The sequence below is a fragment of the Haliotis asinina genome, chromosome 9 (assembly GCF_037392515.1).
Source record: "Haliotis asinina isolate JCU_RB_2024 chromosome 9, JCU_Hal_asi_v2, whole genome shotgun sequence".
In the NCBI taxonomy this organism is placed as follows: Eukaryota; Metazoa; Mollusca; class Gastropoda; order Lepetellida; family Haliotidae; genus Haliotis; species Haliotis asinina.
The window spans coordinates 4,656,583-4,674,275 of NC_090288.1; the positions used below are offsets into that span (position 1 = coordinate 4,656,583).

The following is a 17,693-nucleotide window of genomic DNA, read 5'->3' on the forward strand; positions in this document are numbered from 1 at the left end:
CTCACTCACTCTTGTGGGGATTATTGTTCAGTCTTGATATAACGAGATCACTGTTCAAAGCAGTGTTAAAACCAACTCACTCACTAAGAACCTGATTTGGAGGAATTATCTCAATCTTCAACCTGTCGTTTGGCCCTTGTAGGTAGGTACGATGGGAGAGTTCATTATTGACCTGTTTGGTCTGTCTATCACCTCTTACCACAAGCATGGGTTACTGAAGACCAATATTCTAATCCGGACATTCATGGGTAACCAATAACATAAACAGAAATGAAAACAAAATAGGAAATTGTATGGAATATTTTTAATGCATTCAACTGCTTACACAGTCAGTATCAGAACAAACATCATGGTGTAGGATAACATGTAGGAGGTATCACAGCTGATATAACAGTACATATACACCAGTACTCACTTGCTGGATCAAACTGACTTAAGAACAACAAGCTTCAAAATGATCAATCTGCATTGACACTGGATACACTTGATAATACTTTCTATGCCAATTCAGCCAAGCTGTTCCATTCTGTTTACTAAACAAGAAAATAATCTGTGTTTGGAATACTGTTTGGTCCGCTGTGGCACATTGCGTTTGGCAAAGTTTGGGTGATTAACAGTATTACAGGATAACCTGACACTTACAATCCTAGAGTGTCTACAGACTTCCAAACAGGTGCTATTTGTCATGTTAGAGTTCCAACTGAGAACACAATCATGACTTTCCTTCCAAGAATTTTACCAAAACCTCTTTCATTTCAATTTCCTTTAAGTTTCCATCTATTATTTGAGAACACCTCATTACCACTGAAAGAGAACATCAGGTCATGGTGTTGCTAAGACTTCGTTTTGGATCATTTTCCAAACACAAAAATAGGCTTGAAATGCTTTTCAGGGTGACAAAAACTCTGAACAAGCTGAAAAACTTCAGTATGGATTTTGCAATGACTTCTGATAGTGTGCAATAAAAAAACGTAAAAACTGTTGAGTATGAAAACTTGTTTGAAGGATTAATTACTGATCTGGTATGCCCGGAATATATTAAAAGCTTGCATAATCAAACAATTGTTGATGTAAATATGTGGTATAATATATGCATGTATATCACAGAAAATAAATGTATGTAAGAGCAATTCTTCCAAACAATACAAAACAAAATATACATATGTACATAATCTTTTTCGTTATAAGAATTCAGTATCGCATAATAATCACACTTAAATTTACAAATAAAAATACCGGGTTACGGTTTCTAAAACCCACAAAACTTTATTAAAAATGTTGAAACGGTTAATTTTTTTACATGATATTTTTAGTAGAAATTAAGAGATCTTGTTTATAAGCTAGAGGCAAATGTGGACTGCTACAAGTTATGTACTGTAGAATCCACCGTCGTGTTTCCTGGAATAGCCGCCATTGGTGCCAGCGCTGTGGGGGCTCTCTACAGTGACAGGGGAGATAAGTACGGTGGGATTAGTAAGTGAAGAGGGGCAACTCCATCAAACAGGCACCTGACAACCAGACCACAGTTTGAGTTTTATGGGATGAAATATATCCAATACATTTTCTTTAATTAAATTTATTTGTTACATCTTGATATTGAAGGGTCAAAAATAGCTGAGAAATGTTACATTTTTCTCAAATAGTTTAGAAAAAATCTCTGAAATCAAAGTCGATTTTGACAATTCTTTTATGAAGAATTCTGTTCTAGATTCAAATTACTAACTGAACTGTTAATTAAGAAGGTCCAAATCAAACATCTTGATCAAACGAAAATTGTTTTTGTTCTGAAACATCTGCAGAAAATCAGCAAATTTCACTCTCAGTTTTAAATTCATTGAAATTTTCTTTCTCTTTTCTCCATCTAATTTTATTGATAGGATTTAATACAAAGGCAGGTTTTCATGTTGTATCCCATTAGACTTCATCAACTGATGGCTGATGGGTGAGATGCTTGGATGAAGGGGGCCAAAGAAAGGAAGTCAGTCAATGCAACTATTGAAAGGAACATTCATTATGAGAATAATTTTACTCCAAACAAACAGAGATTTCACTGAACTTTTTAGGTTTCAAACTATCAAATACATATTGATAATGAAACATTTTGAGTATCTTTTCAAAATTTTAAATCAAAACTGCTACAAAATTTGTCCTAGTTTTTCACTCATGTCAAAAAAGTTTGAAAGAAGGCACAAAGTTAAAACTAGTTCTACTGACTAGTAGCATCTAGCTCAAAGGGACATTAAGGACAAAGTTCACATTGGAAATAAGTTCTTGAATGTCCATGCAAGTCGTCTACAGCAGTTAGTACTATGAACAGACAAGAAACTGAAAGATGAAGGAGGTTAAATGCAAGAGGTTATCAAAGCCATGGATGTTTGTTACACTGAGCTGCTTGTATCAATCAGTGTGATTAATATACAGCATACCCTGTCTGATGAGGTGACCTTGAAGCATTTTCAGTAATATCATATTTCATAAAATTTCCTGAATAAAGAGTTTACTGTGATTTTTGTTTAGATGATCAAAAATTAGTAGTGCTTGTTGTTGATTTCATCATGAAGGTGAAAATGCTGGTTTCAGATATACTACTCAAGAATTTTAAAAACACCTGATTTCTGTATGGTGATAGTTATTACTGCCATGGCAATGCAGATTAGTAAATGAGGTTAGTTTTGTGCTGCCGTTAGCAATATTCTAGGAATATCACGGCAGACACCAGAAATGGGTTTCACAGGTACCCAAGAGGGGAATCGATCTTCAGTATGACAAGCAAACACTTTAACTACCCGACTGCCCTACTGCCTCTCATGACAGTTTAACTAAAGTTGTACATAAAATCAGGTGTTCAGGAGGAAAATGTGTATCCAGCAAATGGATATCTTAAATGATGTGTGGATGTGTCTGGTACAAATTTGCTAGTTTCAGTTAGAGCTCCAGCAAGATACTGGGTGTGGCCAGTTTCAGAAGATGTAAGCAGTCAGACAGAGGATTGTGAGTGTTTAGACAGAAAGAAAATCAAGAGCAAAAAAATCCTCCATCAGGTTTTCTAGAATAGCCTTTGTTTGTTGTCTGTGTATGGTGGCTCTCTGAAATAGACATCACAACATCAGCAAATAAAAGTGAAGTGAAGAGAGGTTCAACTTTGTGATCAAAATTACTGCATTCATATCGTGACATGCAAGGTGTGTGAAAGACTGCCTGGACAAGTTTCTGAGAAATTCTGGTTTTATAGTGTTAGCCAACTGAGATACACCTCACAACAATTCAGACATAGATATCACACTCTGTATTTTAACTTTAACCATGTTGGCCTTGGTTTATTATCCCATAAAAATTCATAAACCCAAATATATTCATAAAGTATTTCCAACATACATTTCAAAATCAAAACTACCAGGTCCTCAGGTCCACCAAAATATGAGATTAAATCTTAACAATTCTGCTCACCCTTGCTTCTTGCTATTTCTAAAACTATCCATAGCACATATCAAACAACATCCTATTTATTTTTAAGACTGTAGTTCCTAATGTATAAATGTAAACAATCAAAACCATGTCAAAATTTGCAATGAGAAAATCTGATAAATATATGGAAATATTTTTCTTATATTAAAATATGAAGATGTAAATGAAAGACTTGTGAAACTGTTTTTGTAAAATAAAGATACAAATATGGTGATTAGTGTGATGCAAACTATTGTGACATACTGAGAAAGAATTTTCAACTCACCAATTGCATTCTTGATACAGTGGATGCTCTCCCTCTTCGTCTGTTCTGAGATGCTGATCGGATGGTCCATCAAGGGTGCTTCAGGAATCACTACAACTGTTCTGTTCTTTAACACTCTCCTGTAACAAGTTACAAGCTGACATATCCAGTATGGACACACGTATATCACCTAGGGCTGGAACGGTTTCAAATTTTCTACCCAGATACCCCACTACCTATTCCCTACCCTACCTGGACACCTGTTACGTTCATTCCTGACATTAAATTTGCAAGACATGGCAACCCATTCTTCAGCCCAGAGGCTATAATTTTGAGTTTTTCCATATCTGTATTATATTCAAAAGAGGAGACAGTAAATTATGTCTAAATCCTCAAAGACAATACCACCTTGTAATCATAAAGGAATGACAGATTACTTTGTTTAATCTCTCAGTCAAATGATCGTAACCAGTCAGTTGTGTTGAGAATACCAGGGTCATTACCCACCCGGCCCGGTTATCTGGGTTACCTGTCCCAGCCCTAATATCAATAGTCTGGACACCAACTGCAGACCTTCTCTTGAAGGTCATTTTGTTCAGCAGCTATGATTTTACTGGTCAGTATCACCAAACAAACTGATCCTAGTCAAAAAAGACTGGCTTTCAGATTGCATTTTCAAGTTAACTAACTGGAGTCCTCAATAATTTCTCAACAAGTATGATAATACAGAAGAATGTCCTTTCAAAATGAAAGAAATTTTGAAATGTCCTGTTTCGCCGATTATTTCCCTTTAAGCAAGACCCATTTATTTCACGCATGTTTCAGGCATGACTGGTAAGTGGAAAACTGTCATATCATAACCTTTTTATCATATCATTCTGTGCCAGTGTAGTAGCCAGGCAATACAGCTGATATGGATTTTCAGCGCCTGGGCTGATATGCCCGATATACATTTTCTGCTCAAGTGGTCAGTATAGACATGTGCTGATAGCCAGTACTGCATGTGCAATAGTGTCCATATTATTGATAGGTATATGATAAAAGCCATTATAAAACTCTGCTTTAAGATTTATAATAGGATGTAACTATATCAAGTAATCTCAACAGTGACAGTTAAAAGTTTATTTATATTGGTCAGGCCTCCATGAAACTGACTTGAATGTTTGCTATTGCTCTGGTCAACACATTCACAGGAAAGGGAAATCTGTGTAGATGTTGTGTGAAATGCTCCTTATGCATGAATCAAGTGAAACAACATTTGTATCAGTTTCCACCAGTGATGTTAGCTGACAGAGGCAACAACATTCCATGAAATAGCTAACAGAGCAAAATGAGTTAACAAAGTCAACATTACCAGGCAACTGATGTGAATGAGCGTGGTTACCAAGGGTACAACTGACTTTGAGGAGCCAGACAAGAGTGGCATTGAGACAACAACTCAGTGTGATGTAATGAAAACGTGTACATTCTGCCCTGATACAAAAAGTACTGTCAGTGCCTTTGATTAATTTTATAACTGACCCGTGTTCCCTGCCAAGAGTCTCAGGCTGGAGAAGAGTTTCATTCTTATCCATGAGGAACTCTGCATGATGGTTATATTCTGACTTCAGTACAAAGTCCAGGCTGTCCTGGGGTGCTACAGGGTCGTAGTGTTGAATCTCTCGCCTTGTGCTGCTGAGGGTGTGCTTCGTGTTCAGACGGTTCCAAGGGTCCTGCTTCTGGGCCAGATGTGTTGGAACACCATACGGTTCTTTCTGAAATGGGAGTAAAACACTAGACTTAGATGTATAGAACATTTATCTTACCTACATGTGTGGTTAGTGATAACGGAAATGAATGGGATTTAGATTTTTAAAATCCTTCATGATTTAAACCCAGTCAAAAACATGGAAGTGCACTGAAAAATGGTCTAAGTAAACATAGTCTCAGTATTTTTTGTTACACTAGTAGGAGGTAATCTTAGAGTGACCTATGAGTGAGTGAGTGAGTTTGGTTTTACGCCGCTTTTAGCAATATTCCAGCGATATCACGGCGGGGGACAAGAGAAAATGGGCCTCACACATTGTACCCATGTGGGGAATCGAACCTGGGTCTTCGGCGTGACGAGCGAACGCTTTAACCACTAGGCTACCCCACCGCCCCAGAGTGACCTATGACCAACCAATCGAACGCAAAATGGTCAAACAAATTTAACCAATCAGACAACGGCTACTGTTTAGGGTTTGGCGGGACATACAAAATTACACACTGTTGACAGCGTTGTAGCGTGTTCCGTGTGCATTGTGCAAAAGCGAACATAAGGAAAATAGCATTCGGAATTGTTTGGGTACAGACATTTTCTAGGTAAAACTTCAAAAAGGTATGTACAAATGTCCACTTTCACGATACGGTAAGCTGTGTTCTGATTGGTTAGTCTGAAAGGTTACCTGACATGACCTCCTACTAGGGTTTGATAGACTCAGTAGAGGAGTGTAATGAATAATACTGAGACTAAGTTTACTTAGACTGACTATGAAAGAAAATGCTTTAAGTGCATATGTCAGTCTAAGAAATTTTACTTGGAAAGGCTTCCACCCTTATCCCCTCTTAAGCTTCATTCTAGTCAAACGATACACCAGAATATATGTTCCTCATCTGACAAGGATGAGTTTTAACATGTTGTTTTAATTGTATCTTAATAATATTAAAAGACATAACAAAATTTTTAAAATGCCACTCCAAGAAAATGTCCTTCATAGTTAAAGTTAGGTGGGGATACAGGCGGAAGTCTTACACTCAGCGTATCAATGGATGAGGCACATAGATGACACCACCCAGGATTTGTTATCAATAAATACACAGTATAATTTGTGAGCTATGCTGAGATCAGTTATCCAACGATAAAAAAAACAAATAGCGGTAGCTTAAAGACAGTTCAACCCTGAAACGGGTCAGTTATTATCTCCAAACAAATGTTTGTAAGCAAACACATGTATGACAACACTGTCAACAGTAGTTTGCCAATTATTATGAATAAAATATATGCATTATTACTTGTTGCTATGGGGGATACATTCTGGTCACAAGAAGTTGAGCAATGTTCAATTATGCCCTAATTGTAACATAATTACACAAACAAGTAATGCAGACACTGAAATGAAAAAAAAACAAACAACTTGGGTGATAACTTGTGTTGAGCGTGTTCTGAGATTGAAACTATTCAAAGTGATGACAGGCCAGCATAAGTTTGAACAGTTTCGGTCTTTCAATACATACTATATACTTACCATGGTTTGTCGAGGTCCAGCGAAATTTTCATCATTCTGCAGCTTTGGGAAAGGGTATGGATCGCGTAGAGACATCATCTTGACAGAGAAGTGAAAGCACAATGCTGACTGATCCACTCACAACGTTGTATTAAATACTATAGCAACCAAGAGAATCATGGGTAATCCATGCACTCGAAAACAAGTCCTTTAATGATACATTATTTTAACTCGTTGCAAATTGTTTAGTTTGCTGTCTTAAACGATATGTTTCAACGATATGTTTCAGACAAGATATTGTTATTCCTATGCCTAGTTATTTTGGATGAAAATAAATATCATCCGGAATTTACCGAACGATGACGAGATTCAAACTACATACACCTAACAACTAATCTTAGCTTATGATGCGTCCCAACGTCTTCTGGTGAAATTCTTCATCAAGCTTAACTTCTATTCCCAAAGCGCGTTTGAGTCTTCGTAAAATTATGATATAGTCTTCCTGGTCAAAGACACCCTTTGTGGTTAATTAAAACCCCATCGGTATTTTCTGTTTCCTTTCCGCTCAGTAAGTGTCACATCGAAATGAAGTGGTGTGTTATCTTGTCAACTACTTTTCTATAAGAATGAAGATTTTATGGATATCAACTTCTTTATATGAGAACACAACGTTTCAGAGTTAATGCTTACTCCTTCATCAGGTGATGATGAAGGAGTAAGCATTAACTCTGAAACGTTGTGTTCTCATATAAAGAAGTTGATATCCATAAAATCTTCATTCTTATGCATTTCACTTCTAAATGCCCTTCAAAGACTTGATACTTTTCTATATACTTTAACATGTACTTACTATACTGAACCCACATAAGGGATAAAGGATAGTCAGGGCTATCAAACCACGACCAGAGATTTTGCAAGTTGCCCTTCCTATGTCTTATCCTTTACTTACCAAAAGTAAAGGCGGTCCGAAGTAGCGAGAATCACTACTGGCTGTTTCAGATAGACCTGGCCAGGTATATATTATGATAAAGAATTTGTATTTCCATAGAATTATCTCCCAGGTCCATCACGTCAACATTCAAAATGCCATTAAAACACCAAAAAAAACCCCGGGGTATCCTAATTCAGTGGGGCGAAATAATCATCAGTCAGATATCTCCCCTCATTAAATTCCCTCCTGAGATGCCATATTCCAGTTAAGTACATCAATGTTCACGCTGTTGATCAGTGGATTGTCTGGTCCAGCACCGATTATTACAGATCGCCCCCCAAAAATGCAATATTGCTGAGTGAGGTGATAAACAAACAAACAAACAAATCACCCGTTCTTATTGTTCAGTTCTGTAGTGCACTCGGATACAGAACTGATTCTACAAAATGAACCGTCAGTACATTTTCAAGCTAACTGTTGTAAACGGAGCGTCTATATATGCTATATACAGTAACTTAGACTGAAGCAGTGTCTGTTTTATTCATGTCTCCTGATATTATTTGTTATTGCTGAGTTATTGTTTCATAAACCGTTTCATTAACTGACATGGCTACAAGCGAAGTGACCGTCCAAACAAGCAAAGAAAAGCATTTACACATGAATTCAGATTATTAAATAAACGAAGCCAAATGAGACAGACAAAGACAATGGCACTCACCTATATTAAATAATGTAAGTGTGTGCACAGAGTGCTTTCTGCGCCAAGCCCAAGAGGTTCTGTTAAGGCGTCCGGCTTCGGATCAGATCGTTCGAATCCCAGCACGAGACTCGGAACTTTTGTGGCCGCCACACGTGCATTTAGGATACGATGACCACCCGTTAGATTCCCCTCATAAAAGTAGGATGTTGAAGTTCAATTATAATTCAGTTCTTCTTATAATCGATCCGTCATGCTAAAATATTTTGCATTGTGTTAACGGACATAAAGTTTCGTATAACACAGGCGGGTTTTTATATACTCGAAAACTCATTGTGGAACGTAATTCGAATTCCCATAACGCGCGTTTGTTGTTTCCAATAACAGTAACAGGTAATAATATTGGAATTCGAGGGAACGAGCATCCCTTTAGACTGTTGATAAATTACAGCTGTCATTTATAGGCTGGAATCGTGAAGATCGATCAAATTTGGTAATATGCTTTATTTTCAGTAGACGCTTATTGTAAAGGAATAGTTATGAAAGGAGTGGTTAAGAAGATAGTATTATATATTTTCCCTTCTGCGCAAGTCTCTAGAAAGGGAGAGCCGTACTTTATTTTTAGCACGGTTTGGCAAGTGTAGGGCATCCCTCTCATATCGTCCAGTGAAATACAAGCCTGCTCGTGAGCGTTGGGTGTCACATACTTCCCTGCTTGTATTTCGGGGGTAAATGCAGAAAGACAAGATATCTACAGCCTAAAGTGGACCTAATTACTGTTATTTTGGTGCAATGTTTAAAACCAACTTGTGGCCATTTGCAATCGCATATTTTCTCCTGGTAACGCATACTGTTGCTGACCAGGTGCCAACTTGTCAACCGGTAAGATTTTAATAAATTATATATGTTTTTTTTATTTCCTATAATTAACGGCAGATATCTAGAGGGCGTCTTGTGATAATATGCTTACTTAAAAACCACAAACTACGCATTTTGCAAGGCCCTCAGTCCACAGATCCAGTGGATGCAGAATTTCTGCTGTCAAAGTCTTGTATATTTTGAAGTCCATATAAGCATAAGTATGAACGAGACAAAAGTCTTTTCTCTGTACCATACTGATCCATGACTCTTTACATGTTAACACTATCCCATAGTCTTTTCCTAATGTACAGAGTTGAGGTATCATAAGGACAAAAGGACTTGTCATATAGAAATTTAGTATTTAAAGGATCTTGCAATGTGTTGCCATTACTAAGACTACCCTAAGTCTGGGAGGAAAAGCTCAGGTACATGGGTCAGTCAGAATTAAGTATAAAAGCAAAAGGATCCTTTTAATCAGAGAAACGATTCATGGTTTAAGCACTATAAGAACGCCAGTAGAGGCTGGGATGGATAGATCCTTGTCGTGTCAGCTGTGCTTTATAGGACACCTCATTCACACTAGAACACGACCTTATTATGTATAAGTATGACCAGCCATATTTCCCTGATACTGCGTGTTTATAGCATAAAGGACTTGTTCTCATTCTTCTCACAGATCAGGAACAACTGAGTCATCTTACTAAATTATAAAAAAAATATTATTTTGAAGTAAAAGTAATTATCCAAGAGTTTACAACATGTTACACAACAGACCTTTTCATAGTGTAAATAAACACTGCTGTCTGACAGTGTGTGATGTTCTAAAACTTACAATATGGTCATGTACCCTGATGAAGTAACAAAAATGTTTTTAATGATGTATATACTTTTTACACTAACCATATCAAGGTTAAATAAGCAGTATTTCAAAGCACATATTTTAGGCATATGTCCAATATATGACAAGAAATGTTGTGGATAAGAGCTTGTTCATTTGACGAAAGGGCAAAACGTTGAAGAGAATTGTGTATGTATTATTAAGAAATTCCTAATATCATCCATATATTCTGCTTATTACAAATTTCTAAAATATTGAGATTTCTATATATTTTATTCTTAGTGCCTGTTGTTTGCTCAGAGTTTGATATTCAAGCACTGATTAAACAGCGTTATATCGAGGGCTGTTTAATGATTAGTTCTTATAGAGACTATGGCTTAAATACCAAGCCATTATACACAGATAGAAGCTTCTAGAAAGTGATAGAGTAATTTTCATTGTTCATGCTGCGCCTCCAGAGTTGAACTTTGACATTTTGTACCCTATTGTTCCCAATTACAGATCTTTATCCTCAATTTGCATTGCTGTTGTTGAATTGCTAGCCTGCTGACTCATGTGTAAGCGTTGCAACCTGAAAATATATGAATACTACTCAGCTGTTGCAATCAATATTCATCTGCTTAAAACTCAACTTGACATACTTTCTTAGGTGTGACAATGATCCTAGTACTGCAGGATTTGAGTTCAACCATATCACTGCATATGTTTGGAGTTCTCAGACTGCATTGGATCGAATGCATTCCTTTATTCTTGTTACCCGAGTTTACTGTAGTTAAGCATATAACAATGTTTTATTTAGCCTAATCTTTTACTGACCAGAAAATTAATAAAACAAATATTTGGCAGGTGTTATTGAAATGATTTGAAAGCTTCTACATCATGACGTTTGATATGTTAAGCCTATGTATCATTATGGTTCACAGAGATGAATAATTGTCATTAAATTTTTATTGTTTTGAAACATTGAGGAAAAAATGTATGGAAAGGTCTGAGACAATTAACATAATTCATGTGACTGGTAATCCATTTATGCATGGTTTACTGATAAAAACAGCACTCTGAACAACATGTAGAAATGAACCTTAAATAAAGACATAACTCTTTGTATTGTGCAGGTAAATGATAACGTTATTTCCTCACAATAGTTTATAAGATATTATTGCAGACAAATGTTTCATGTCAATACTCATTAATTATTCTTCCCATTCGTGATGTTTCTGATTATTGATTGTTTTATTCAGCCATATTATATGTGTCCTCGCACTGACACAGTTGACTGACTCTAGTGAAATGAATTGATTGATTAATTGTTGGCTTAGCAGGAAGATTCCATTTTACACAGATCCTGTATGTACATGACTTGAATGATGCCTCACATTTGCCAGATACTTCTTTGTCAGGCAGCTTATAATAACTGTTCTTATGGCTGGGTGGATTACAAATCCATAAGCTGATTCCTTCGCAGTAGGATAGATTCATCAAAAAAAAGTTAGCTGACAGGGCACAGGCACTATGTTTATATCATATATTTAAGATTAATAGTGTTATTTCATCGGATCATTCTTCAAAATGTATCAAATATATTCATAGTCTGGACAAAAATGGTTAGGGATATATGTAGATTTTTAAATTATGAATAATGATTTATCAACTCTTTGACATACTGTTAAAATATCAGTCATCAAAATATCCTTAACTTATTTTGTCCAGCATATGTTAAAATTATGTTAATGACTTGCTAAGTTTTTATTAAACGGTCTTTCATCTTTAAATTTGATAATGAATGTAGCATGTGCTATATTTGGCATTACATTTTTTCAGTAAAGTACAGATTGTAATACTTTCGTTAGATTGATGTACAGTATTGTACTGGAATCTGTACTTCATTGAGAAAGTATAATCCTAAATATAAGATATGTTACATTTGCCCACTTTCTGAATGGCATTGTGTATTTATTATTATTACCTACGAGGGCGAACATATCAGGGTTCATATTTTTAATACAATGCCCAAGGGCAAAATATCACTCTGTCATGGTGACATAACGTCATGAACAAGTAGCCAACCTGTACATGTGTTTGAAAGTAGATTTGGGTTTATTTTCCCCAATTTGATGACTTTGGTAATAAACGGAATATTATATTTGTGCTCATATGATACTATGTATAGGACACAAGTGCCTAAATAATGGTATATCCCTCGCTCTCGCTCAGGAAATACCAACATTTAGGTACTCTTGTGGTAAACATAGTATGACATGGGTACACACATAATATCTTCTATTTATTTTATATTTCAATGGATCTTACGATAGTTGTTTTCCATGATGTATTGAGACAACTATGGCAGCCTTCTAGATCATTGTTCTCACTCTGGTTTCTATTAATGAGTAATTTCGTATCAAATAGAACTGGCTAGTTTCATCTAATGAGTCCATTGTTCGGGTGATCAAGGGGTTAATCTTGGACAAACTGACCAATGAGCCTTTGTTCAGTGATAATGATCACTGGTGGGCTTGATCCAGTGGGGTCAAGGATGATTTTCCCAGTGAAAGAACCTCAGGATATTAACATGATTAAACTTCAGATTGGACATTGTCATATATGATTACCAACACTGAACAATATCTTTTCATATTCTCTGTCTTTTATTTTTAAACTCGACAAAAGGCCAGGGTTGTGTTTCTTTTGCCGGTCAGTATATGATCCACCAGTGTCTAACTATTAGATCTGTACTCGGCCCAACATTAAGTTGACTTTTACTACTAATCTAAATGCCTTGCAGATATTTCACTAATTTGAAGCCAAGTGTAGTAAAAGTCAGCTTGGTTTAGGAAGTGCAATTTCATATAACACTGATGCCAAGAGCCTTTTGATGCATGCTGCACCTATAACTTCAGTATGTTCCTGTACAGTGTAGCATTTTGTGAAAGAATATGTCTGAAGAAAATGAGCAACAATAAAACAGGATCATATATCACACTTTACATTTTAAATGAAATAGCCATACCGGTTCCGACCTGTGAAGGTCCAGGCAGGCCAGAACAGGCCTTCAGCAATCCATGCTTGCCATAAAAGGTGACTATGCTTGTTGTAAGAGGCGATTAAATTGATCAGATGGTCAGGCTTGGTCACTTGGTTGACATGCTTCATCGGTTCCCAAATGCACAGGTCAATGCTCATGCTGTTAATCATTGGATTGTCCTGTCCAGACTTTATTATTTAAAGACTACCTCCATATATTTTTCTCTATAATGATTGTGTAATAAGGGACAAAGGGTGTGTGTACATTATCCACTTCTCATAAACTACTGAATGTAATTCATTTAGATTGCACATGTGCTTTAAAATTAAAGGGGCTCCAGAGATGTGCATCTCATGCTTTGATTTTGTATTTCGTTTATTTTTTCAAATTTAATGCCCTTTGAACTTGCAAAAAATTTGTTTAATTTCTCTCTGGATATAGTGTTATAGGGGAAGTGTACATTATCCATTTCTCCCCCAAAACTACTTTATGGAATTCATTTAGGTTACACATGTGCTTTATAGGGACACTAAAGGTGTGCATGTCATATTTTGATTTTAATTTTGTTTGAACTTAGTTGAATTTGGTTCCATTCACCCTGTTCATCCCATATAACATGGGGTGTACTTTATCCACTTCTCAAAAAACACTGCACAAAACTCATTTAGCTCATATTTTGTTTTTTGTATTTTATGGGGATTTTTATATGATTAGAGACATTTGAACTTTGTGGAATTTCTCTCTGATGATAGTGAAATAAGGGATTAAGTTTAACTACTTTTCCACAAAAACTGCTCAACAAAATTGATTAAGCTTATACATGAGTGTCACTGGGACTCGAAAGGTGTGTGTCTCATAGTTGCATAGATGTTTATTGAATTTGTTTAGTAGAAATTAATCACCAGAGCAGTTTCAGTGTAGGGGACACTTCCTACAGCATCTGTGTCCCTGTACAAAATTTTGTCTTGTTTTAATTTTAGATAGTGAATGAGTGAGCTTTATGCTGCACTCAATAATATTCCAGCTAGATGGCAGCTATCTGTTACACCTGCAAACCAGGGGCATGGAGCTGTGATCCTCCATTGAAGATTCCTTTGCCAACTTGTCTAGAAGACCGCAACAACTGAGGATAAATATTCTCTGGGTTCTAGCTTTTCATCATATATATTGGAGACTCATGTCAGGCTCATGTCAGGCACCTTTATTGCTGGATGTGCTCCTGACATTGCTTGATCTAGTGAATGGGCGATTTATTCATATGGCGTCAATCTGTAATTTTGTAAATAATCAAGTCTGGACCATGCAACTGGCATATGATGACGTGTATCAACCAAGTCAGCGAGCCTGACCATCCGATCCCTTTAGTCATTTGTTATGACAAACATGGATTGAACATGGAATAGAACATCTGAAATTGTTTCTTTGTGTCATTTTCATAGGTTTCAGTTTATATGTGAGACTACTGGACCAGACAGAATGTTACTTGATCCTGATTTCAGACTAGTGTCTCAAGTTTCATACTCAGTGCTAAAGCAGGGACTTGAAGTGACCAGGCAGTCACCTGTCTTCTACCATATATTGATTATCAAACATGGTGTCTGGACTGTTTCAGATATTTGAGAATACAAGGATATTGTCATGTTGTGCAGGGTTTACAGAGTATTGTTTCTGTTTGATGAAGGATTGTTGATCAACATTTCTCTAAGAAAGTGTTTGAAAAGTACTATATGAGCAGCTGTAAATTGGCATTGTTTCAGTATATCAGTGAATCGTGACACCCATCGAAGTGCTTCAAACATTCTGGGAAAAACTGACTGACTAATATAACTGAGTTACTGTATTCAAAGCTACATTTACACACTAGCTACAAGTCTAACTGTATCTGTTGGCATGCAAGGAAACAATGAATATTTGGCTTAGAATTGGTCTACACCAAACCCATGTTTGTCGTAAGATGCAACTGATGGGGTCAGGTGGTCAAGCTCCATGACTAGGTTGACATAGGTCAGCGTATTCCAAATGTATAGATGGATGCTCTTGATGTTGATCACTGGATTGAGACCAAATAATATACTGGGATTGCTGCCATGCAGCTGGAATATTGCTGAGTGTAGCGATAAGCAATAGACAATGAAAGATATGCTAGGAACATTGTCTTCTACCCTCTAAGACTGAGTCATTGAGCGAATGTGGGTATTATGGTTTTGACTGTGTTAAAGGGATGCTGTGTGACAGTGTTCCTCTAGCATAAGTGAGTTTTTCTTATGTTAATGAACCCATGTTGCTGGTATTAATATGTCAGGGCTTAAATGTTATAACTCTTTGGACTTGTGTTTCACTGCATCATGAAATCAATATCAAACAGTTGTTGAATGGTAGCCTAGTGGTCAAAGCATTTACTCGTCATGCTAAAACACAGATTTGATTCCCCACATGGGTAAACTGTACAAAGGTCACTTCTGGTATCCCCTGCCATGGTATTGCTGGGATATTGCTAAAAGCAGTATAAAACACAACTCACTCACTCATGGAATACATAGTTTTTTATGCTTGAGTGCCTTGCTCATCAGATCTGGTAATGGCAGAGATATTTCAAATGGTCTGTCATGTTGGACAGTTTTTCATAGATATTTCAAAGCTTACCAATATCAAACTAGGATATTGCTAAAAGCAGTATAAAACACAACTCACTCACTCATGGAATACATAGTTTTTTATGCTTGAGTGCCTTGCTCATCAGATCTGGTAATGGCAGAGATATTTCAAATGGTCTGTCATGTTGGACAGTTTTTCATAGATATTTCAAAGCTTACCAATATCAAACTTAGAAATTTGATTTACATCTGTGCTATAGCTGTTATGGGATTCAACAAGTACACCTTATTCCTTGTCCGGTAAATTCTGGTAAACATTTCTACTAATGAATAGTCTGTGTGTTTATTGATGTGGCAGTTGGCAACTGAAGGTAAGGTTTTGCTCATCAAGTATCACTCCCCAGGCATGGAAAGATAAGAACCTGGTGAATGATGGAGAAATGTTGCTAGCAGGAATGGATTCTTGATTAAATCAATGAATTCTACACACTTTCCGCAGGTTTCATTTTCTCTGAATGATATTCGCCTAGCAACTATATGTACATTGTATTCTTGATAAGGCTGGACAATGACATTCAGTCTGTAACAAAATTTCTTATTTTCAGTAGTGAAAGATTACAATGATTTGTCTGGAAAAAAGCATCTATTTGAGTGAATGTCTCGATCACATCTGTTGAAGGCCTTCGTCTCTTTCATATGAATGCAAGAGAGGTATTAGGCAATGGTTTTGTGAAGTAGTCTTCCCTATGAAAAAAAAGAAATTGATCTCTGAAAACAGGAAAAGTGACTTTGCCAGGACCAATCAACAACTCTCAGCAGCATTTTATTTTAATATATAAAACATAAAAATGGACATTTTGTATTTCCTTATATAGCCTGAATATGCTCAAAGTACAGCCACTGCAGTGAGTGTGTCAGATTGTTTTTATGAAACGAGTGTCAGAAAAAATACATATTTCCCTCGCTCTCACTCGGGAAATATGGATTTATTTTGACACTCGTTTCATATGTGTTAATTTCTTTATTATCCATTTGTATCTAACTTTTTATTTCTAAACAACTAAGTCCACGTGAAACAAAACCAGCTGTTGTCACTTGACGTAAAGGTCAAGGTTGCTTAAGAATACAGTGACATGACACTATGGACATAAACTCCCTGTGTAATGCTACTAAGAAAAGAACGCGATATATTGACAAGCTACTCTTGTACGAAGACAAAAAATACAAACACATTTTGAATTGAAATTTAATCTTTATCAACATAAGTAGCTGTAAGAATTGTATAACTGGAAACATTATTAATGGGAAAGTTTTTCCTCATCAGAAGAGTCAATGAGAGGAGAGCGAGCAACACTGTGACGGTTTGTAACAGCTCGGTCTCACTCACTTCCATAAGAGACTTGTCAAGTTTGATGTGGAATGTCCCCCCTGTTTATTAAACCTCCGAAGATAGTGTGAACAACATCACTAGACAAGGCTTTGCTTGTGTTTGTGTACAACATGCATTGGGATGATTTATTTCGGACAAACTGCGGATGATGGAACGATTGATCACGTGCGATGCGAACATGGAAACATGGCAGGCTGATTTCCGGTTGAAGACAACAGATTTCCCACTTTCCAGTGTTGTGCATCAGAAAGGCATGAATAATTGTTATAAATAAAAAAAAGTTATGAATGAAAAAATTAGTTCCACATTCCAATTGGGTCATGGAGGTCATGTTTGGATAACTGACCAATGAAATTTGTTTTTGGGTTTATTACATGAGTGCAACGTATGATTCTTATGTACT

General features: G+C 36.4%; 2 protein-coding genes across 11 annotated transcripts in view; one reads left to right on the forward strand and one right to left on the reverse strand.

Moving 5' to 3' along the window:
- Positions 1-289: 289 nt before the first annotated feature.
- On the reverse strand, positions 290-7,118 carry LOC137296020 (protein CFAP276-like). Of its 2 annotated transcripts, none has more exons than XM_067827648.1 (4): positions 6,976-7,118; positions 5,231-5,463; positions 3,731-3,849; positions 290-3,086 (listed from the first exon to the last, which is right to left on the reverse strand). In XM_067827648.1, exons 1-4 carry the CDS (start codon positions 7,051-7,053, stop codon positions 3,016-3,018), a joined length of 501 nt encoding a protein of 166 aa, XP_067683749.1. In that variant the 5' UTR covers positions 7,054-7,118; the 3' UTR covers positions 290-3,015. The 2 variants fall into 2 exon arrangements, with proteins under 2 accessions (XP_067683749.1, XP_067683750.1); XM_067827649.1 differs by having other exon boundaries at positions 290-1,438; positions 6,976-7,079.
- A 2,043-nt stretch (positions 7,119-9,161) lies between these two features.
- LOC137296025 (endosome/lysosome-associated apoptosis and autophagy regulator family member 2-like) overlaps positions 9,162-17,693 on the forward strand; it is a 65,270-nt gene continuing 56,738 nt past the window's right edge. For 5 of the 9 annotated variants that reach the window (XM_067827659.1, XM_067827655.1, XM_067827657.1 and 2 more), the window contains exon 1: positions 9,189-9,464. In XM_067827659.1, the coding sequence (XP_067683760.1) occupies positions 9,375-9,464 (90 nt within the window). In that variant the 5' untranslated portion in view covers positions 9,189-9,374. Of the gene's footprint in view, positions 9,465-17,693 lie in introns of all 9 variants that reach the window. The other 4 variants (XM_067827661.1, XM_067827656.1, XM_067827658.1 and 1 more) reach the window with 2 other exon arrangements.